General features: G+C 38.8%; 1 protein-coding gene across 4 annotated transcripts in view; it reads right to left on the bottom strand.

The window, feature by feature from the left end:
• Nucleotides 1-83: 83 nt before the first annotated feature.
• Nucleotides 84-24,205, bottom strand: part of ADCY7 (adenylate cyclase 7) — a 59,533-nt gene continuing 35,411 nt past the window's right edge. For all 4 annotated transcript variants that reach the window (XM_088171882.1, XM_014882721.2, XM_014882694.2 and 1 more), the window contains 20 exons: nucleotides 22,424-22,551; nucleotides 22,051-22,209; nucleotides 18,398-18,530; nucleotides 16,921-17,106; nucleotides 16,049-16,092; nucleotides 15,341-15,421; nucleotides 14,397-14,469; nucleotides 13,506-13,603; nucleotides 12,769-12,853; nucleotides 11,039-11,176; nucleotides 9,835-9,897; nucleotides 9,131-9,169; nucleotides 7,674-7,831; nucleotides 6,413-6,494; nucleotides 5,716-5,871; nucleotides 4,914-5,060; nucleotides 4,368-4,475; nucleotides 3,549-3,663; nucleotides 2,909-3,033; nucleotides 84-2,795 (listed from right to left, as the gene is read on the bottom strand). In XM_088171882.1, coding sequence (XP_088028008.1) covers nucleotides 2,649-2,795; nucleotides 2,909-3,033; nucleotides 3,549-3,663; nucleotides 4,368-4,475; nucleotides 4,914-5,060; nucleotides 5,716-5,871; nucleotides 6,413-6,494; nucleotides 7,674-7,831; nucleotides 9,131-9,169; nucleotides 9,835-9,897; nucleotides 11,039-11,176; nucleotides 12,769-12,853; nucleotides 13,506-13,603; nucleotides 14,397-14,469; nucleotides 15,341-15,421; nucleotides 16,049-16,092; nucleotides 16,921-17,106; nucleotides 18,398-18,530; nucleotides 22,051-22,209; nucleotides 22,424-22,551 — 2,265 coding nt within the window. In that variant the 3' untranslated portion in view covers nucleotides 84-2,648. The remainder of the gene's footprint in view (nucleotides 2,796-2,908; nucleotides 3,034-3,548; nucleotides 3,664-4,367; nucleotides 4,476-4,913; nucleotides 5,061-5,715; nucleotides 5,872-6,412; nucleotides 6,495-7,673; nucleotides 7,832-9,130; nucleotides 9,170-9,834; nucleotides 9,898-11,038; nucleotides 11,177-12,768; nucleotides 12,854-13,505; nucleotides 13,604-14,396; nucleotides 14,470-15,340; nucleotides 15,422-16,048; nucleotides 16,093-16,920; nucleotides 17,107-18,397; nucleotides 18,531-22,050; nucleotides 22,210-22,423; nucleotides 22,552-24,205) is intronic.

Raw genomic sequence — 24,205 nt, 5'->3', positions numbered from 1 at the left:
GTCCCATTAAGTCTGCAGCACTACAAAAAATATACCTCCTTTTCATGGGTATCTCCATCAAAATAATTGCAAAACCAGACATGTTCAAGAAGTCTTTTATTTCATAGTAAAAACAAAAGTTTGTTCTTCAAAACAGATTCCTAGTTCCAGATGTTATTAGCTCTTCAAATTAGATACAGTGCCATTTTTTCCATTTAAGAAAAAAAATAATGCTGCAAGGAAGATTTTTCCACCAAGATTGTTTTCTCAATGTTAAGTTTCACAGTTCACTCTCAGAAGGATTACTGAAAACAATTATTTCAATACAGTTGCTTGTTAAATTGAACTTTTTCTGTGGTTGAATATAGCTCTCAAATTATACAGTTCCAGTTCTGGTGAGAAATTAGTCATCCTCTTTTTCATTACACACAGTTTCTAATTTCCCCAAGAAGGCTGTGCACAGCACACCAAGCTAGCATTCTTTTTAAACCTGTAACCAAACCCAACTCCTTCCCCTTTGGAAGCTGCAGCTCTTCCTGCCACTTCTGCAAATGAGGTTGAGTTGAAGTTACACCCTAACAAGTTACCAGCCTGACAGGCAACATGTAAACAAAAGCATTTCAAAATGCTGTTACAGACAGCAAATGTTGTTTCATAGATACCTTACATCTGCAGTCTACTAGTTCTGTGAACAGGAGCACTTCAGAGCCAGCTCTATTTATAGACATAATGCACTTTTCAAAACAGATTCATGAGACAAATGGTCACTTTACCTAACATGACATCAAAGACTGCTGAAAGGAGCCTTTGATACATGCATGGTCCTGTAAAACAATAAATATCTCAAAACAAGCACCTGTAACTACAAATACACAAAATACAAGAGTAGCAAAAGCTGTTTGAAGGTTTATTCAACTACAACACTGACTTGCACTAACACGACAGCAAGTATGACACTTCCTTCTTCAGCAGAGCCCATGTGTGAACCAGACAACTCAAACTCAGGTTTTCTTACATGCTCTCTTCTGTTGGAGACCTACTACACACAGATTTGATCTACAAAATTGACAAAGACTACAAGCATGATTTTTAATCCACAGTTGGACAATATTTAGTTTTGTTCCTGTCTTGAAACATAGTCACTTCCTCTTCTAAAGAAATTACACAGTAATTAGAAAGCAGCAGTGAGGCACAGGACTGCTTAAACAATTTTCCAGGATGGGTTGGTACTAAACCCAGAAGCATTAGGAAATGCTGTTTGTAGAGGAGTAAGGCTGAACTAAACAGGTGTTGTACTCACTAATCACAGTGCTGTCCAGCCCTAACGTGGTACATGGGGAAAGGGGGAATCCATCCTCGGTAATGGGCATAACTGGGCACAAGATGTTAGCCTTACAGACTACTATCATCTCCACCAACAGCAAACAGATTAAGACATTGCAGTAAGTAAAAAAATGCCAGTGTAGAAATTAGCAAAGGCCAGTAACAGCTTAAAAACCTCACAAACTAAACTAATTTACACCATGTCCACAATGATCTTATGAATGCTCTACTCATATTTCCAGTATTGGGGCTCTGCTGAAACATTTCCATTATGAATACGTTTTTTCCATATATCCTTTTGTAACCTTCAAAACCAGTTTATGAAAAAAAATGCATTGCCTTTGAAAGACATAGAAACCAGCCAGTGGCTAGTCACATTGTAGAAATAAGAACAGGAAAAAAGACAAACCCCACCACAGACACAGTCCTGTTTATACAGTATCTGCTACTGTTTCTAATACTATCTCAGTAATTCTGTTCTTCAGCTTCCCAGCAATTCAGAACAGATTATTTTTTCTTCCCTAAGTGCCCTCAAGAACATAGCACAGACTCAGAATTCCTGCTGGGATCAGCAGCAGCTGCTGTCAGCCTGTCCCCCATGCTCCTCACCATCACTTGTACTTTTTGAAATTTAACGTTAAAAATTTAAGACTTACCATGACAGAACAAAATGCACATGCAGAAACTAATTACAGAGAAATACAAAGGAGAATGTATAATATAATGTAAACATGATGAACTAGATGAAAGTTATTTCTGAGCAGCTCTTGGTCATGAAAACATCTGCATAACATAAGGTACTGCTGTGGAGGAGGGAGGGTGGTGAAGTGACCCCACAGTGTGCAATGCAGGTTTTTTCCCAAAAGAGCTCTGCACAGTTATCATGTGATACACTTGAGTGTCCTTGCATTCCTCTTCCCATTATTCAGCTGTCTTCTGCTGTGAAGTCTGTTCAGCATTAAAAGCAGGATAGGCAGTGCCCTCAGTATCACTGCACGTGTCAGCACAAACACAATACTGTAAGCGGGTGTGTGTCAAGCAGGCAATGGAATGTTTTAACAGGGGAATGAGTTCTGCAGAGCATCCACACCTGTTGTCACCGCAGCTGTTAAAGACTCCCAGTGCAGAAAGGAAAGCGACTAGCTGAAAATGCTTCATGGCAATTCCAGGTAAATCTTCAAATTTCTTCAGGAAAAGGTAGTCTTTCTCAGACTGACAGTTGTGTGTCTTCTAGGAACAGTATATAAATGATTTTAGAATAAAGTCCTTCACATAAGGAGGGAAATTCTACGTCTTCACAGAAGGGAGGCAGATCTAAGTCTATTTTGATTAACTTCATTGTAGCCTCAGTTCAGTCCCATGCCTTGGAATTTGGCTGTCTCAGTGCAAACAAAGTAAGTCCTCAGTTCTCCCTTGCCTTTGACATTAATGAGTCCCCTACATTCACATGAGTATCCCAGCTCCTGTAGTATTTTGCTTGTTTCTTCTGTGACCTTTGTGTGAAAAGAATTGGAAACTCGTTAAATTCTTTTGATTATTCACATTAAAGCAAAATTCCAACCAATTAGAAATAATGCCTTGGACATTGCAAGGCTCATAGTTTTACCTGGATCTTGCCAAGCTCCCCTGTGCTCTCCATTCGGCTCGCAACATTGACAGTGTTGCCCCAAATGTCATACTGAGGCTTCCGGGCACCAATCACACCAGCAATCACCGGGCCATGATTGATCCCTGCACAAACAAGGTAGAAAGGGATGTGACTTCCAGCTTCATTGTTAGCTGTAGCTTCAAAGGAAATAAAACATCCCAGAACTTAACTCTGCAACACCTTTCTAGCAATCAGTATTAGTACTGTTCTATAAATATTCATACTGAGGCTCAGATGTCAAGTGACTCACTCATTGCAAAATGGGAAGTCTAGGGCACAAAACAAAAATCTTCCTCTTCTACTTTTAATATACAGAAATGAGCATTGTAATGACAATACTGTCTTTAGTCAACAGTCACTAACAGGGTGCTTCACATTTCATCTGTATCTTTCATTTCTTCCAAAGTCATCCAGCTGCACTCTTCCTGCTGCTCCCTCCAGTGATGAGAAAACGCCCATCCGAGGAAGAGCCTGGCCTGTCTGAAAAGCTGACCAGACAATCCTGCCTTTGGCTATCCAGCCCTTGGACCTCCATCATCCTCCCTCATTTGTCACTAGTGTGAGCTGTGGAGTTGCTGTTCCCCACACCAGCACTCACCAACGCGCAGGCGGAAGTTGTTGAAGGAATGTCGGTTGATGCCATCCAGTTTACTCATCAGGGCAATTCCATACTCCACCATAATGCCAATGTGAGCGTGCTGCCTTTCCCTGTCCTGTGCAAGTCAGAACACATATTAATGATCAAATTACAGCACAAAAGGCTGTGTCAGGCTGCTACTCCAAAGCACTAGAAGTGACTGGAGTGTTTTTATGGATGAGACCACTCATCCTTGTAAGTGCAGAACTGCAGAATTTCAAAACTCCATTAAATTCAGCTGGGATGGCTAAGAGGTAACAAGAATGATATGACTAAATTTTATATCAAATTAAGGTCTGTCCTTTAGGGTTTCAGCTTTAATTTTACCAATTTTGAGTATATTGTTATATGCATCTTAATGTTATAGACAAACCTGCTATAGTGAAAATGAGCCAGAGAAATTGTGTTAATTCTAGGTGACAGTTTCAGACCTAATGTGGCCCATGAGGATCCTCTTTCTGTGCCAGTTCTCAGCTATCACAAAAAGCTTACTGTCTAGTTCTGAGATGGCCTTTTCTTTGATTCCCCTATTATTAGAGCCCTTCTGTTATGCATCTAGGAATGTTAAACTATTGTAATCAAAGATGAAAGATGTAAAAAGTATGCTGGGATTACAGACTGAACACCTTAATTTGGCAATAAAATGGAACTAGGAGATTTTTTCCATATTTTAGAAAGTCACCCTTCATGATTTACTTTTTCATATCACGTTACATTTTGTTATTTTGAACACACCTATGCACCCACAGAGTACTAAAGGCAGATTCAGAACCAACATACCTGGTTGTTCTCCTGGCCTGGTGTAACACTGAGACCAGCTGCTGCCATGTAAGTGCTTCCAATTGTTTTTATTTTTTCAACACCACTAAATTTAGGTTTTAACAAGAGCTGTTTGAATGTAAAGAAAACAAAAACTTGAGATTTTAATACCATATTTCAATGTAGTATTTAACCAGAAATCTTATACTATCTACCATAAGCATTAAACATCTCTAGCAATACTGTCACTCACATGAAGATTAGATAAAATACTGAGAATTAGTTTCACAGTTTTGCTCTACCCACTCACAGGAGAAATGAAGGCATTGAAGTACTGAAATAAAGTCCTTAAATTCAGGACTTTCAAACTATATTTCTACTGGATTAGATGATGTACTTGAAAATCCCAACCAGATGAGAAAATATCTTTCAAGATTGCAAGGCTTAAGTCGGAATATTAGTACAGCATAAAAATGTTTTTTCCCCTCTAATGCTCACAGATCTACTAAAACATTTATTTTGCAGTAGATAAGTAATCCAGTGCATTTTTGACAGAAGCTTAATTACCTCATCAAAATCAGCAATGATTTCATTTAAGAGCCTCAAGCATTCCAAGCCTTCTTTATTGACATCACATTCAGTGTAAAACACCTTAAAATCTGGTACTGATGCAAACATGACACAGACACAGTCGTAGGATTGATGGTACCAGTCCTAAAGGAAAGCAATAAACCCGCACATTGTCAGCAGCCCCCAGGCCCCCACACACATGATAATTGTTTGTAACCAGTAACCAAATTACAGCTTTCCCATGAGGTCAGCCACATCTCTTATTCCACCAGAAACATTAACAAAGTGGATTTGCCTAAGGAAAAGCTGAGATTCCTGAAAGATATCTTAAACATTTTCACCTACTTGGACATTGTCACTCTTCTGAGACACAGCATTGTTGTCTCTGACATGTTGGCAGAATGAGATTTCTTTTAAAAAAAAGTCACTATCAATGAACTTCTCTCTGGGAGATACTATTTGCTCCACAACTGATATCCCTAAAAACAGTGACCTAGCCTCTCTGGTCAAATACAGCCCTTGGAAAGCAGCAAATCTCATTTAAATATTTGCCAAACTTAAACCATGTCCTGAAACTGAACTACTAATTCTGAGAACAGATTTCAGGGGCTGACACTGAACGTTCCCATTTTTTTGAGGCCATCTGGCTAACAGGTTCTTGGGTCTACAAAGGTTTTGGAATACAAACAAGAGGTAAAGATGGCAGAAGTTTACAGTCTGTGTTCTTTTTCACATCATGTGTAACATATATCACAGAAATCCAATTTGCTGTCCTTCACACAGGAGAGACTCAACGCACCTCATTCCGTTTTTCTCCAATGAAATATGCAGCAACATGTGCTGGAAGTACATTTTCCAGCAAAAGCCTGTTAACATTCTCCATAGTTTCAAATTGTTCATGTTCTTTTTTAAACTTATTCTTCCACAGACAATCCAGTCGACAATAATAATCAATCTGCAAAGAGATCAAATATGATAAATTAAATCCATAAAATAACTCACTGAAAAATATTAGGCAATTTTCTCAAGAAGTGTAGTAGCAATACTTTCTTCATGACCTTTTGAGTCTATATAGTTATGAAAAATGTGATTTGAGAGCAAAGGTCAGAAAAATATGAAGCCGCCACTAAGATGAAATGTCATTTGGTACCATCAGGTGTTATTTACCAAAATGACACTTTATTGATATGGTTATTTTTATCTTGAATTGATACGTTGATTTAGAATTAAAACAGTTATATAAATACAGATAGATCAAAACTGTAAGAATCAGGAAGTTCTCACGTCTGTCATGCAAACACTGTTGAAAACTAGAAAAATCTTTTTCATTACCAAAAACTAATTACAAGTGCGTTATCCTCGAGACCAGAATATTAAAAAAAAGATTAAAATACATACTAATTTAGAACACAATTTCAAGGAACAACATTTCTACATTTTATTTAAATCAACTGCTGCAAGTAAAGGAACTCCATGACTGCATTTTAAATACATACCTGTTTTGCAAGTAAAACTAGGGTTATGTAAAACAGAACCAGATATAAATTAGTCATTATCCTTGGCTCCTTGATGAAAAACCTGAAAATAAGAGAGCAATACAAAGTCATCTGTATGCTTTAAGAATATGTGCACGACGGAGGGCTGGGGTGGGAGGTGAGGGGAAGAGGGTGTCTGTCCAGATTTGCCCCACAGAGTCATTTGTGCCAGTGGCTGGCTGGGGACAGGTCCTGTCCTAACAAGAAGAAAGGATTATCAGCCAGCCCAACACATGGAATGATGCCTTTCACATCAGGACACACTGGGAGTTGAAACCTTGTTCAGTAGCTCTTGTAGTGAGATGCTCAAGTAAGCACAGCTTTAATCTTAATGGAGCCACCTTAATTTCCGCCAGACTGAGTTTCAGCTCCTGCCCCACACCACCCTACAAAAACACAGCCAACAACACCTTGAGGTAGGAAAAGAAACTTTCTTATTTGTGGAAGGTAAGACAATAACAAATTAAAAACCTGAATTCCTAAGACAAAGACAGCAGTTAAATCATACCTGTATCTGATCTTACTGTGAAATATGAGTGGAGATTCAATTTTACCACATCAATTATTTTCTATAAATGCAAATTAAATTCTCATAATATGAATGATTAAGTTCACTCAAGCTTTTTTAAGGTGTGCTGACAAGTTAAAGCCCCTGCAAAATAAATTTATTCTAATCTTCAGCTATGAGATTATGCTGACGAATCTGAGAAAGACTTAAAAACACAGTAAAGCCTTTGCATGAGATTTCAGTATTTTCAGTTTCTGCAATTAGATCAGGTAAATCACTGTTACTTTTCAAAATACCTGCACTCAGGTTAGAACACGAAGAGTTCAACATTCCTATTGACTACCAAGGTCTCACTAGCACAGCTTGAGCCTCAGACTTTTAGCAAGGTTTTTCTTCATACCTTATCATAAGATCAACCTTACTATGACATTAATATTCTACTCTCTAGTCCTTAATGTAATCCAAGGTTTCTAGGGATCTCAGAAGCCCCATTACAGAACTTTTCCAGAGAACATACACTTTGTTTAAAAAGAAAAAAAAAAGGTGACCTGGTCTAATAGGATTTCCATGTTGTTAACTTTACAGAAAGGTTTGCAGTGTCTGGCTTACATGATTTTGATATTTCAATATTCATATATTCAAAATATGTAAGTGCACAAAAATCTAACACTTCCTTAAGTGAAGCATTAAAGGATGAGAAACTTTACAATGCACCTGGTACTGTTGCTGTAGATGTCTTTGTGCTGAAGGGTATTAAAAACAATGAGGTAGACAGTCACAGCAATGGACAGGAGGAGAACTTTGAGTTCGAAGCTCATTTGAAGAAATACCGAGCAGGCAATGAACCCCAATATACAGCAGTAAGCATAATACTGTAAAAGAGGAATGTAAAGAGCCTTTGCATTATTCAGAATTATGTCTAAGAGATGTTCAAACCACAGCAAATGCTCTGAGTTCATGGTCACTGCAATTTAAAACAAAGAAACTGCAATCACTTAAAGCTTTCTTTTTAATGGCGCTAAAAGGAGGAACTTACTGTTAATTTTAATTTACATTTTTAATTAGTTATGCGTAAACAAAAATATTTAAACAAAAAAATTAACATAAGTAAGCAATGCCAGATAAAAACTGAAGTGTTGAGAATTTATCTACTGAAGCTTCTTAATTTAAGCAATTATTTATTTAAAGTTTAAGACTAATCTAAAGTAGGTTCATAGTTCAGTGAACCAGCTGTGAACCAGTGCTCTAATCCTATTTTGACTGTGCTTTCCCATTGTAACCCAAAGCAGACACCCCCTCCCACACCAGTAACAGCTGGAGACTGTGAGAGCTGACCCAGCCTTAGCCTTTGGTGCTCATAAACGTTATCAAGCAATGGCCACATCCTCATTATGGAGTTCCTGAGCACTGTGGCAGGGAGATCCCGGCTCGGGCACGGTGTGTGAGGTCAGCCTGCTCGGTACAAGTGTGTGGTGCAGACAGGATTGCTGCCTGAGCCACGGGCACAGGTGTGAGGTGCTCAGCTGCCATACTTCAGACGACAGGCAGCTCCAAAATCACCTCAGCTTCTGCTCCTCAAGAATTCATTTCTCTATGCATTTTCCCACCTCTAATAGCACAGGCCTACCACAGAACTGTGAGATTCTTGGCTGAATAATTAACACTTCTGCTGAAGTGAATGAAACCCAAACAATTTATGAGGCAACTCCTAATCAGAGCCCACATATAACACATACCAACACTGTCATCCTAAAGGCATTGAGTCTACCTCCAAAAGATGCCAAACCTCTGGAAAAGGAGCTACTATGTAGAGAACACCACCAGAGGTCTGTCAGCCACTTAAGCCCTTTTACTCTGTAAACACACTTTACTGGGACACACACAAGTATAGCTATCATCTTTCAGACTCAAATATTATCACCACCATATTCTGCTGGTTTTTTCCTTAAAGTTTTAGACCTGCTTCTAAATCTGAAACTTCTAAAAACTGCAAAGTCATATTTTACTCAGCACAACAGCAGCAGCTGAATAGTCTGGATTTCATGACGACTTTTTCTGCTGTCAGATACCTTTAAAAAGCTGCCTTTTATACAGCAACAGAACCTGCCATTTGTCAGTAATACACACAACATTCAAAGATCAGGTTTAAGTAAGATGCATTCTTTACTTACAGTTTCCTCTATGCAGGAATGAGTTGTGTTTCCAAAAGTCTGATTTACAAACATGCAAGAACAAAAAATTACCAGGTGAGTACAACGTGCATTTCATATGTGTAACTTATCATTTGACATAAGCACCTGAATGAAAGGCTCCTCACACAACCTGCTGCACATAATTAAAAAATATGGCCATCATCTAAAGGGATGGCCAGGTGACAAAGGAGCATCCCAAACATTTGGATAAACTCAAAATCGAACACTACTTTGGCATTAAAGACATAAAAAGTGAAATAATACTTTCGTGTCACTAGTAAGTGATGAATTTACCCTTACAGAAATGCTAGAGACCACCTTTCAAATATGCTGAGAGACCAAAATAAACCAAAACTTCTTTTTTATACATGAATACTCCAGACTTCTGAAAATCTCTAAAGGATGCACAAGCAAGCCATATGTAAAAATAAAAAATATCCCTTAAAACTGCCTTGTGTTGTGAGCAAGTCTTCATGTACAACAATTTTTTAAAAAACCCAAGCCCTATCTTTATAAATAAAAAGAAAAAAAATGTAAGATGTTGCCATCCATCTACATGACAGGACTTGGATTTTGATGATTCTTGTGGGTCACTTCCAATTCAGGATGTTCTATGATTCTATACTCATCATCCAGGACTCATTTCATTTTAATCCTAGAAATGAAGATGGTATTCTACTCACACAGGTGGTAGCACTCAGATCATTTGATCCAGTAAAGTTGGCAGGCTTGTTCTTTTCGGTAGTCTGGATTTATTGGAGGGGAGGAAAAAAAAACACCACAAAACACAACACATCAATAAAACCACCATATAAACTTATTAGGAGGTAATCACTGATTTTTTCTCCAAGTATTTTACAAATGTGCTGATCTGGTGGTCTTTTCAGTGCTACTGAATAAATGTTCAAATACAATGGCATCCCATGTAGTTGTATTAAACACATATGCACATACAAGCTGCAAGAAGGTTAAAATTTACTTATTTTCTACTTGGGGGTAAAGTTTGACATCATGGCTATGTTAATTTAGCAGCTATCTGGCACAAACATGTGGTTTTGTCTCACCCCCCAGTTTCACAGCTGCTGTTCATGTTTTCTTTCAGACTGTCTCTGGTGGTCACATGACACCATTGTGAGTCCATTCAAGGACCTAAGCCAGCAGAAAAAACACCCCATGGAAGAAAATTAAGCATTTTCTGCATTTTCTTATTGCTTTCAGAATGAACTCCTCTTGCAATCAGAATGGCAAGGCAAACAAACACATGGGATCAGGAGGACATCAGTTTTAGTAGTTAACTTGATAGTTAAGTTAGGTGGAACTGTTAACACAGAGCTTGTTTAAACAAAAAAACACAGCACAGTTACTCAATGTACATACCCCAGGTGCAATATAATACTCAAACTAAATGTAAAAGACAGATGCCATTTCCACCTTACTCCAGCAGTACCTATCCTCAATGCCTTGGCTTTTAAAAGAGAGCCAAGCTATGTTCTTCCCTCCCTTATCTCCCTTATTACCAGTGAGTGCAAATACCACAGTGAACTGCTTAGAGTGCTTCCTGCCACTGCCAAACATTTAAAGCCACATTAAAAAAAACCAGAAAACATCTTAGTAATAAGGTGTTGTTCTAAGTGCCATCTAGAAAACAAGAAAAGCTGGTGCAAACTAGAGCTAGAGTCTATCACGTGTACTTTCAGTTCCACAAACTAAGACCTCTTATTTCTAATGCTTTTAATTGTCATCATGCACTATCCCTGTGCAAATCAACTCATGTTGCAAATCAGGCATTAGAAAAAGCAGCAAAAACTGGTATTTGATGAAAAGAGTACAGGAAGTTAATAAACTGTAGATTTTACAATAAGTTCATCAATGAATGTGTTTACTTACCAAATTAAAAATGGCTATAATGAGTAAGGCAGCTATAGTGATGACTGCTAAGGGCAGCCTAAGCAAAGGCATTGTTTCCACCTTTTCTGAGACAGCACACAGACGGCGAAGGAGAAGCCACTGATCTGAGCAGCACTTCTGAAAACACAATTAATTCATTTCAATAACAGGGATAATGCTTTGATACAGGGGAAGAAATATTTCTAAATATAAAGTTGACCTTTATTCCAAAGGAGAGCGTCAAGAGCCTTCACTGGAATTCTAATTTAGAACCTTGAATCTCGTCATTCACAATCAACACCTAACACCTTTCCCCAGCTGAAAATAGAGACAATGCTTCCTTTTGTCTAAGGGGTTGAATGCTAAAATTTTCTGAATTTGTGCTTTAACAATACAGAATTATGGTCTGTTTTAAAGTTCTAGAGAAAAGTTAATAAAAATGTAGTAAGTGTTGGGGTTTTTTTGTTTTTTTGTTTTTTTTTAGTTATAAAGCTATAATGTTATATTGGGAAATAAATTTTCAGATTACTAAATCAAAACCAACCCTAGACAGACCCCATTCTTGCCATCCCTATATCCTCCAATTGTTGCTACAGAAAAAAACATCCAGTAAAGCATATCATTTTAATGACTGCAAGCATTATTCCATGGTGCTGCACCAAAACACTCCCAGCATAAAACTAAAGTCTGATGCAATTTCAGTCTTGGAATTTTCTGTTCTCTCCGTGTGTTTCTACACATGTAGAGAAAAATCACATGAATGGATATACACACATCCCTCTCTCTCTACAGACATATATGCAAAAATCCATATATATATATATATATAAATACTATACATATATAAAACCCATACATCTGTCTAACCATACAATTAAATGAGTCATAAATATTTATCCTTTGTCCTGAGTGCAATTTTCTATTTTTTTTTCTTTCCCCTTCCTACAGCTTGACCATGGCTTTGTAAGAGACTCCTCCTTTCCCTGGAGAGCTCCATCCCCTCACTGGGGTGCTGCAGTGCAGCTTTGATGACTGCAAGGAACAATCTAAAATCCCTTCTCTAAAATCCCTTCCCTCTCCCCACCCTGCCCCCAGCAGTTCTTGAAATGAGAAGGACTTTTTTTTTTTTTTACTTTGTATCATTGAACTCTCCGTCACTGTGGGCTCTCTCTGTCACTATATATTTTTAAATAGTAATTGCATGTGTTTAATAATGCAAAGAAAAAGGAACTACAAGTGCAAAGTGTCCTAATTGATGTAATGGTGAATTTGGAATTCTAACAGCCATGAAATTGTTGCCAATAAATTATTCACGTTTGTAATTTTCATTACACTTCATAAATTATTATGAAAACTGATCTTCGGTTCCAACTCATTTCAATATTGTTTCCAGCATAGAGGATAACAGTATTTACAACCAAAATTACTATTAATGACAAACAAAAATAAAAATATATTTAAAAAAAAAAAAAAACAAACACATCCTCCCTCCTACCCATCTATTCTTACACCCAAATAATTCTGAATTACTGTGAGAATTTTCAGACATGAAAATTCATCTGAAAGGAAATCCATTTCAGGCAATGGAATCTTCTGATAACCTGAGGTTCAAGGCTCCTGTAACTCCTATTGAAATTACTAAAATTTCATCAGCCTAAAAGACAGACCAGGTTGCTGAAATATATCCATCCACTTTTGAAAATAAGACTTATTTTTTAAAGTAAACTTACCAGACATTTCTCAGCAAAGCACACAAACAAAATAAGCACAATGACGACTGCAACAACTCCAAATGAAATTCCCAGTTCTGCAGTTCTAAAAAGAAAAGAAGAAAGCACTTTAAAAAACAAGCTGAAACGTGATTTTTCTTCAAATAGCACTGAATGGCCACGGCATCACACAGGTTACTGTTGCTCTGTTGCAGAGTCACTTTCAGAGATATTCTTTAAAAGATTCTGTTCCTGATGGCCTGAGCCACTGCCCTGTGCATAAACCACATGGAAACTGCACTGCAACAGCCACGAGAAACAAAGAGCCATAAACTTCAGAATTATCCATCACCTGTGTTCTCGGAGGTGTGACAAACACCTCAAAGTTGTCTCCTCGTAGCTCTACAGAAAAGGATCACTGAGCACAGTTTAACCAGCTAAATCCCATTTCCTACTGCTCAGTGTCCTTACAGCCAACTGGTCTTATAAAATAGTATTTCTTACTTAATTAACCACCTCCTCACCACCTTAGTGAGAACTAAGCAAACAAAATATTAAAGAAATATTTCTATTTTATTTTCATACTGGTAGCTTGGCTCTTATGCCAACAACGTGAATGCTCTCCTTTATCACGGGGTAAATTAATATATGTTTCTTAAATTCAATCCCTCAGGAACTCCAAAAAGTTTCATGCACATGAGGTTTACTTTAGCTGTTGGTTAATTTTACTTATAAATAATTAAAATACCAGCACTTACTTTGGCATGATAAGCATCTGGATCACAAATATACAGAGGAACACAAAACTGGCACACACAAAGTAACTCTTGAGTTTTAAAATAGGAATGGTGCGATACTGAAACACAGAGAGAACAAAGCACCAGGGTCATTTCAGGGGTGATATTGCTTAATTTTATTACATCCTTGAGATGACACATATATACAAGTTTATACTGTATTATTAAAAATATACCCAGGACTAAAACAGAACAAAAGAAGACCACCATCCAAAAAAAAGCAATCACTTGAACATCTTTGAAGAAAAACAGCCCAGTCCAAAGGATGATTTTCAAATTTCCAACCTAGAGGGAAATCCAGGCAGTATTTAAATCAGCTCTCCACAAAATCCTTATCAAGAAAGGACACACACAGAAGTAAATGTATAGACCCACACCAGTAACTACATCCACAGCACAGTAAATTTAACAGGAATTATTCAAACAGAAAAACTACACTGCACCTAACAAATACTAGCATTATATCTACAATGAAACAGTCACAGAAAACAAAGTGTTTTCATTATGGATGCAAAAATATCTTTTTTTTATTATTTCCTTCTTTAAATCTCATTACTTTTGAGGGAAGTAGTTCATATAGAAAAATTATCAAACTCTCACTAACTCCTTTATGACAAGAATTTGACCACAGATAAGAAACAATCTAGTTGAAGCTCAGAATTTGTGTTCTCGAGGAAGAATGACCAATTCAAACAACTCCTGAAATCTGTTTTCCATTAGTGAGCAGGAACCTCTTAGGATGCACAGTTACCTCCAGAACTGAGTTTCAGAATGAGAAGTTTTAAACGTATTCTTATGCTGCTCTGAAGGACAAATGAAAAGATCACAAAGGGTTATTTTGCTCTTACCAACCTCTTTTTCAAGACCAGGTTCTGCAAAGATCAGTGAGAATCCACAGAAGTCATCTGACCTGCCACACCAGGGACTGCAGAGAGAGACTGGGGTTATCAGGAGCACAGGACAGGACACTCAATCATCCCTGCACTCCAGACCCCACAGCCACTCTCAACACACACCTGATGCTTCTGCAAGGTCTTTATGTTTCATAGCAGAACAAACCAGGGGCTGTTTTTACTCATCTGACAGGCAGATCCACAACACTCACACACAGGAACATCTGCCAGCTCCAAACCTTGCCAAAGGCTTAGCAGTAGCAAAGTGTAGCAGCAGATGTTAGAGAGGGCTCACAACCTCCAAAAAATTCCCATAAATAATATCAGACTCCTATTAGGAATACCTGAGGTACTGCCTTCTTAGAATTTAGATGAAAGAAAGCTCTTCCTCTCTAATTCAGTGTTTTAGGAATTTGTTAAGAATTTAAATATTGTATTTTGTTTTAATTTAAAACAAAAAGAAAACCCAAACCACCACCACTGCCTGTGTTTGTCTGCTTTTAAATGCACATGTACTACCAAAGGAATTACCTGCCCCTGACAGACCATTTGCCTTCGGTGGACCAGACACTAAAGCAATTTTATTACCCAGAGAACTGTTTTGACTTTATATGTAGATTTTTGTTAAGTATGGCACCCCATTACATGCAACTTCTTTTTTTAATAAAGAAAATACTGAACAGCAAGACTGATCACTGGCTTCTTGCTAAATAATGCAGTAACACTCATATATTCAAATTCAATCCAAAAAGTAACTGAAAAAAAAAAACAAAGGCAAAAAAAAAAAAAGGGCAGGACAAAAATCCTGATAACTTTATGTATAAATCTTGTATCTAGGCTTAAATTGAGAATGCAAGTTAATCTCAAAGAAAAGATGATAAAATAAATTGAAGTACTGCATACGTAGTTGAATTGAGGCCTTCAATGGTTGACATCATTTCATCATAAATATCTTCCTCTATCCTTCCCTTCTGAGATGAATTTCTGAGGATGAAACAAAGTCTGTGTGACAAATGCTGCTCAGAAACAAGTAATGGATACAGAGCACACTTTCTCAGCACACAGTGAGGGAAGCTTCCAGGGAAAAGTTAAACCATGATGAAAAAATACACCCATGAGCACTTTACTAAGCATTTCTCTAGTTACTCAAATCATGCATTTTTCAAGACAGTGTTTTGACAAACTGGGGGAATGTTCCACAAGTGAAAATCAGCTCCTCATTTAACTCAGTGCTACAGGTACCTTTTTAAGTGACAATTCTTTATCACAGTGTTAATGGCAAACATTAACAACATTTACCAAACCCAAGTCTTTCCACTGCTCTTTAGGGCTCTCCCTTCCCAATTTTCTCCCACCCTGCAGCAGCTCAGAAAGCAAAATGGAATCTGAATGAATGGGGACAAGTGAGACAAGAAGCTCCTTTTAGAGTCTGCTAATGGTAACAAACATGAGCTGAGAAATCTTCTAAAGGCCAGAGATTCAGCTTAACCTTCCTCAGGCAGGACTACCATACACACAGCGATTAATCACCCAAATGATCACATCCTTACAGCACACTGAACTGCAAGAGGAGCACAGAAACACAAATAAAAAAGAAGGTACTTGACAAACCTATCAGAAGTTCTCTGGCGCCCAGTAGAACACAAAGGTATTTCCTAAATAAAATAGGAATTAAGAATAAGTTATACACGCTTTAAATAGCAAACAACTATGGGAAACAAACATCAAGAAACTGCCAAAACAATTTTTATTCAGAAATAAAATAAATCAAGAACCATTCTAAACAGAAATGCTTATAAAAATCAATCCTTTCCAGCAATGTTTTCTGCTTTAACAAGTAAGAAGTGAATGTTTTCTGTTAAAAAAAAAAAGATTATTAGAAAATAATTAAATAGATCTTCCCTCTCATTTTTTCTCTACACACCAAAATAATTAAGCAAGCAGCAGCAGAGGCAAGCAGACTGGAAACCACTTCCACACACCTGAATGGATGGATGCTTAAATTAAAATTTCCTACAGCTGTGGCTCCAGGACCACACCTGAAAGCAAGCATATCTCCTACTTCCAGCTTTCAGGAAGGGAAAATGGCAGGAAAAATAAATTTTCTTATATTTTAAAATCTTAAAAACCTTAATAATTCTTGATCTTAAAAATTCTTTCCTGATAAAATCCAGATGCAGGGAAAGCATGTGGAGGGACTCTTTTCTGTAGATTTCAATTAAATATTGAGCGCATCTGTCTTTTTTTTTTAAAAAAAAGCACGTGTACCAGGCAGGATCTCAAGACGGAAGAATAATAGGAAAATAGATAGTTTTGCTTTGAAGATATACTGTGATTATAGTATGCTCTAGAGACTGGCAGTGTGAATTGAGCTCTGACAGAAAGGGACGCTGCACTGACACCCTCTCACCCCTGGTGCGCACACAGACATTGAGGCGCAGAAATCCCAGCAGGTTTTGAGTTTGCTGTAGGTGAGAGCTGACCTTCCTGCGCCTGCCCTGCGAGCTGGAGCAGTCGCTGCTGACGCTGTCGCGGTGGCTCAGGTGCGCGAAGGGCCGCGCCGCTCCCCAGGACTCCAGGTACCGCGTCATCCGCACGGACGCGCGCATCTTCAGCCCGTCGTTCACCCGCGTTTTGGGGAGGTGGTTGTTTGACACGCATTGCTTGGACTGACAGAAGGAAAAACACACGCTCGTGTACAAAACAGAAATTCACACAGAATTTACAAAATACTGAAGCGCTGTGTGTTGAGTAGTGTAAGACTGTACGAATCTCAGTGATTTGTGGGCTCTGAACACATCAGCAACATGTCAGCCGACCTCAATTCCTTTATCTCATTTAATTAATGTGAGCTAAAGCAAATCACAGCACACACAATGAATTGCTTCAGCTGCCTTTACGAGACTTCTCTTGCAACACTGGAAAAAACTTCCAGGTTTATTTACAGTGATGCAAGAACTCACAGGATCTTATGAACAAATACAGTTTCCTTGCAGTCAGCACTACAGCAGGGGAAAAACGGTGCCAAATTCCTGAGCTGGGGTGTATCAAAACAGTGGTTACAAGATGCCACAAATTACAGACTCCACATCAGATTATATCCCTTTGTCACAGGTGCTGAGTCAGGCAGTACAGACAGGGTGTACTGCAATACCCTTGCAGAGCTACAGGGAAGCTAAAACTACAGAATAAACCAAGACATCGATGACTGATTATTCTCTAACATTTCACAAGTACCTTCAAGGGAGCAGAGAACATTTTAATGGACATAGGTCCTCATTCTGAGAATATGTGCTGTGTGCAACTGGGGGCAGTTGCAATATTGAAAAATGTAACCAAGTTAAGAGTGAGCTCTTGCTAATTACAAATGGCTCTATGCTGTTCCTTCCAGTAGAGATATGCCACTTCCTGTAGGAAGAAGTTTCTCATCTGCATTCTTTTTTCATTTGAAACATTTTATTCATCAACCACAAGCCAATTCAAAATAGCAATACTCCAAAATACTCCAAGCTCTGAAGGAGCAACCTATAGTTGCTAACTTCACACCCTGAAAAGAGGTGAATCTTACTTTCCAGATAGTGAGGAAGATGTCTGATGCTATTTTACAGGGAAAATTTTAGCTGAAAGTAGCTACATAGTACAGGTATCCTTTCATTCCTTCATCCTCATCTTTTGACATGGGTTTTTGAGACACTTCACACAAATACATAATTAAATACATGTTTTTACTCCAAGTAGATCACATAAGAGCATAACATTTATGACCTTCAATGTAATAGGCATGTCATAAAAAAGTAGGATGTGTTTTCTGCTCTGAACTCTCAAATTCAAGGTGCCCAGGTGATTCTCACCATGCTTTAATTCTATTCCTGAATGAAAAAGCTGTATGCACCACGGAAATCTATGTACTTACAATGAGTGTATATACTTGAATAAATACGTTTAAAAACAAATACATACCCTTGGATCGACCACTAAGTAGGTTTTGATATTCATGGATTCAAGGTAAGGATCCCTCAGGTGTCCATTCCCTTCTTCTACTTCATAAGCTTTGCCTAGGTGATTTAATGTTGCTTCAGTGATATGCACACGGCTGAAAATGGGAGAAAGAACAAGAGACCCAAACACTCACAGAAAGGTCACATTAAGCATTTCATTTACATTTCAATGGCCACTGCTGACATTTCTGCTTTTCAGACATCCCCTGCTTTGGCAGCCAACTGAAAAATCCTGCCAGTACTTAAAATTGTATTTGCAATCTTTTACTACAGTACATCATTCATAGCAGGCATGCTAAAAACCACTTTCCATAATGAGGCAATATTGGTATAAAATTAAATTGAAATAAGCAGGGAAATAAACGAAACAAGAAGAAATGTGATCAAAGGAGATCTGATGACTCACAAGACAGGCAGGCTCACAGGCAGGTTGGGAGAGCTGCAGGGAAAACTCATGAACAAAACACAAGCAAGGACTGCTTTGTGCTAGAAATGCACCAGAGTGGGGGGAGACACAAAGTCTGGGAAAAGAAAGCTGGGGAAGGCTTTTTTGTAAACTCAGGAGAATTCTGAAAGTCTGCCTTTGCTGACTGAAACAATCCGAGGAAAAGGCAACAAGCAACAACAACAAAGCACTTCTGAGGATAGCAGACAGTATTTTTCTGCACCTATTTGCACTTCCCCTTAAATGTTATTTCACTCATTATTCCAAATCATGTATGTCCACGTAAGTTATGAGTAATATCTTGCCATGTAATTTCTCAACAAGAGACTGGAGAAAGTTCATAAAATAGCATTTTAAAGTTCTGCCTTCTCCCTGTTCATCTTCCCATGCTTTTCTCACTTTTCTTTGGCATGGAGGGGTTAGACACCGTCCTACAATCCATTAGCTCAGGGCTGGAAAAGCACAATTCCAGAATGGAAACTGGCAGTGTGCAGCACTTGTGCCTAACTACAAAGAGCAAGGGAATCACTGTCCTGTCCACCTCTCCTCCCTGAAGGTGGACATAGGTTTACATGAAGGTAACGTATCCAAGACCTGAAAACTGCTGGCTGTAGCTTCTAAGAAGGAAGAATGAAAACTTCCTCAGTACTTTTCCAGCCAACAGTAAGAGTTTAATTGCAGAGGGTATGTGCTTTTATTTGTTTACTGGTAATTTTCTCAAAAAAAAGTTTAATTGTTACCTTGACTGCAAACTTTTGCAATTAAGGTGAACCTTCAACTCTGAAATTTTCAAGTTTGCTCTAAAGAGTCATTTTCTTCCACAGACACTGGGGCATTCTGAGTGATGTCTGGGCCCTGAGCCTTAAAACACAGCCATGTGCTGCAGCAAGTTTCCTGTGCTTTTCCATTACTCCAAAAAGCAGTGCATTTGTTCAGTACCCACCACTTTGCACTTGCCAAGCTTCCTCTCCCTCAAATCACACATGGCTGTGGGACATTTCCCATCTTACTGCAAACGTCTGTTCAAATTAGATGCCAGTGATCTCTCAGCAGTTACTAATTGCTTACTGGATTGCAGGATAAGCACACAACCAAGAGCTGCTCTCACAGGCAAGCTGGAGCACGCACTGCTGGCCTTGCCATGCCAGGACAGAGCACCCACACACCGTGCCCAGTTTCCTGTGCTGACAGGAGAATAACACATGCTGAGCTTTCAGGCATTTACACATTACAGAGAATTGGTCATAAATGCATTTTTAGTTTTGGTTTTGTGCTACTCCTTTCTGCTTTAGTAGTGTATTACACTGTTATGAATGTAAGTAATTTTTCAAATCATAAGGAAGATCAACAAGGATACTCTGTCACTGGAAAGAAAATACTTCTAAAGTTAGAAGTTTTCCTGCATCCTTTCAAAAGTCTTTAGAATTCCTTCATTTACAGAACTCAAAATAGATATGTATCCTGTTTTAAACAAAATTTTAGCTGGCTCCTAATGACAAAGCTGCTTCCAAAGGAGCAAGACTAACAAACATTGGAATGAGGACTCCCCAACAAATAATTTCCCTGCAGAGCAGGAGACAAATATAATATTTGCAAAGTGAATACACCCCCACACACCCTGTCAGGCTCAGTCTTCTACAAGTGGAAGGTGTTTCCCCTGGCCAGCTTTGAAACATAAAATGAGTGAGTACTATACAGCTATAGGTAGAAGTAGTAATAAGGATGTTTCTGAATCAGTATGACAAACTAAACAGCTTCATTCTTTACCAGCTTATCAACTATAAACCTGACAACCATAAGGGAATAATCAGAGTTTTCAAGATTAGGCACAGGTCCTAAACGTGACTAACAAAGTAGGTTTTTGTGCCATATTCAGAGTCATGCTGTTTGCTTTACCAACAAAAGAAACTTTACAACTCTATTCTTGTTTAATCATGCTGAATCAACACATTAAACCCTTCAGCCTGGCTGGTGGTGACTGTTAACCAAGCTCCAAGTTGTTTTCTTTCTGTTTCAGTCACCAATGCAACAAAGTACTTTGATATTCATAATCCCTTTTCACTTGATACATCACTACAGTTTTTAAGTTACAAGCATATAGCTAAAAGCCATCTGAGGTACAGAAATAATAAGAAAAGCTATGATGTCACTGGTTAGAATCACTTACTAAAAGAAAGCAATTTGCACAGACTACCACGACACAAAAAAATAATGGTCTGATTTGGGACTGAAAAAAGGAAAAGTCCTATAATGGCCTTTTTAAATGCAAACTACCAAAATAAGAAAAGAAAAAAAAAAAAGGAGGGGGAGAGTTTCTTAGATGATTTCTAATTCTTAAATTTAACTTAGAAAACAGGAAAATAATATACTTTCTTAAACAAGGAAAATGCAAGTGTTGGTGCTTTTGAAAAACATTGGTATTTGTTCTGCTCAACAAGCATTTTAAAAAGGCTACAAGAGACCAACCTGAGACCCAATCCTTCTATCACTGAGCATCACACGGCAAATTATATTCCTGCTCTGCCTCAATCCTCCCATTCAGCACCACTCCCTTCCCTTCGTTCTGCCCACGGAAATGCACAACAAACAGCTCCAGACTCTCCTCGCTGGAATACTCCCCATCAGGATGCATTTTAATTTCTGAGTTGTCTGTGGGACTTGAGTGGTAGGAGTGGTGAATACAGAGCTGATATAAATCAAGTGGGACTGATCAATACATTAGCAGAAATACAGCTTGGCCTTGTTGACCCAAGAAGCACAACTGCTCTTTACTAAAAGTCACTGATGCAGAATTATCGCTGCGTACAGCATGGATTAACTAAGTCAACACAACGCACGTGTTTCTCCCATGAAGGGAACGTCAAGAAGCAGTCACCTGCCTAAGAATAGAATTTTATAGCTCACTGGAAACGTAACCAGAAAATCCTCACATTTTACAGCTCAGCTGAGTACACATCTGTCCTGTTTCCGCCATCCATGCCCTGGTGAGGCTGTGTGTCCTGACAGCGCCAGCCCCCAGACCCGGCACTGCCCAAAGCTCGTCCCGGCACTGCCCCCCGCTCGCCCCGGCACTGCCCCCCGCTCGCCCCGGCACTGCCCAAAGCTCGCCCCGGCACTGCCCAAAGCTCGCCCCGCTCACCCCGGCACTGCCCAAAGCTCGCCCCGCTCACCCCGGCACTCCGGCGGACTCCATGCGGTTGGCCAGCGACACGTCGTGTGACCACACGTCGTACTGCCACTTCCTCAGGCCGATGACCCCGCACAGCACATTCCCGGAGTGGATCCCGACCCTCATGTTGATGTCCACGCCCGTGGCTTCTCTCACCTGCCTGGGGAAGCACCGGGGCATTAGAGCAGGAGACTTCTCCTTCTGTTAGGGTTTAGTCTCATCATACGCTTGGTGCAAAGAGGAGACAAACTTATCATCAGAGTTATGCAGCTACAGCTAAAAAATACACTTTTAAATGTTGACTAGAAAACTAATTTCTTAATTCAATATCTGCACGGTATCTATATTTTAAACAGCCTTTGTGTAATACTTACTTTATTGCTTCACACATGTCAAGCCCCATTTTAACACAGTTCCTGGCATGAACTGGTAAGGACACAGGCAGGCCTGAGACACAGTAGTAACAGTCTCCCAGGATTTTTATCCTCATGCATTCATTCTCCTGCAAAATTATACCAAACGTTTTTAACAGGAAAAAATTAACTGCAAATAAGCTAACAGCTCCAAAGGCTCTGGTTTGAGAAAGTCAGACTTTGTTCAATCTTGTTGAAACAAAGCTTATTTCTTTTTCCCCACACCTGAATGCCTGGCCACTGCTCATTGGAAAGAACAAAAATGACCACTTAAAGCATTTCTGAAATAAAACCATCTTGTTAGTTTCTCACCTTTTTCTTGGAACTGTGTACAATTGAAAAAACTATAAATAAAACTGCCACAGAATTTACCATCTAAAGGATGAAATCAACTATCTTTTAATCTTCATCTGAATTACGGGCAGTTTTCCCTCTATTTTAAAATACTGTTACTCTCTTACTCATAAGTAACAGTGTGAGGTGTCATAAAACCTCTCAGCACTGTTGGAAAGCTTAGAAATTCAGATGCCCAACCTGGTAGCTGTGCAGATGCAAAATGGGGATTTTTTTGTTATTTCAAACATGACTGAAGAGGAAGCTGGCACACACTCCAGTTTGCTATTGCTAATAAAAAACCCACAAATACCAAACGGCAGCACAAAAATCTTTTCCTAACGGTGCAGCAGAGGATACTGCTGCCAATGACTGGCAGGAGAGAGGAACACGCCTCTGATCCTGTCTTTTGTTAACACTTTACTGAAGAATTTTAACTACAAAGGTTGCAAGCAAGCCAAGGCTAATTCTGCAAGGCTGTGTAGTGTTTGACTGACGAGCAGAGTTGGCCTAATTTGGGCCAGCCAATACCTCCAGCTGTTCAACCCTACCTGCTGTTGGAACACAGTTCCTAAACCAACTCCAAAATCAGCCCAAATGTTTGGCAATTGCCCAAAGTGAGCTGTTCTCCCTCGTCAGTTAAAGCCTTTAGGGAATATCCATCATTCTCCACATCTTAATCCATCCCAGTGGGTTCTGAGCAGTGCCACAAGTGAGAAGCTCAGAGGGATCAGCAGGGAAACCCAGCCCTGGATTAGAGCTGCTGCACTTCAGCATCCAGCTCAGTGTCCAGCTTAGCCATCAACTTTTATTAGGTAAATTGGATCTTGCAACATTTGTACATTATGGAAAAGATGACAGAATACTCTGTGGCAGAACAAAAATAGCACAAAAAGCAGGAACCTCTTCTCACAGCTCAACCACAGAGTTGCAAAAGACCTTGACTCACTGAATCCAGACACTGCAATGCAATTTTCAGACAGAAGTGAGAAATTAAAACGCATCACTCAAAATCTAGAATTTTTTCTATTTTTGTATCTGCAAAACAGTTACAAAACCTGACCATATATGTCTAACTTCAGCACTAAAAGAAATTTTGCCATTTGGCAACTAAGGTGACAAAACTTACTCTGTCTTTATAGCTGCTTTACAACAATACCATTGCAATAGATATAGCACAACTTTTATTTGTCAGTACTTTAACACTTAACTGCACCTGAATTCAGATAAAAATGACATGGCTAGTCTTTGTATAGTCAAAAATATTACTAGCATCTTAGGTTTTAATCAGTAGTATTCTAAAGAACTTAATTATATCCACAAGGGTTTAATTATAGCAATTTCACTCCTCTGCTACATTAATATTTTTAGAGTTTTCCAACTTTTTCAGACAAATCTGTAGGGTTTTAC

The sequence above is a fragment of the Sturnus vulgaris genome, chromosome 12 (genome assembly GCF_052056855.1).
Source record: "Sturnus vulgaris isolate bStuVul1 chromosome 12, bStuVul1.hap1, whole genome shotgun sequence".
NCBI classification, from domain to species: domain Eukaryota; kingdom Metazoa; phylum Chordata; class Aves; order Passeriformes; family Sturnidae; genus Sturnus; species Sturnus vulgaris.
The sequence above is the reverse complement of the archived record's forward strand: the minus strand, read 5'-3'. Positions and strand labels throughout refer to the sequence as shown.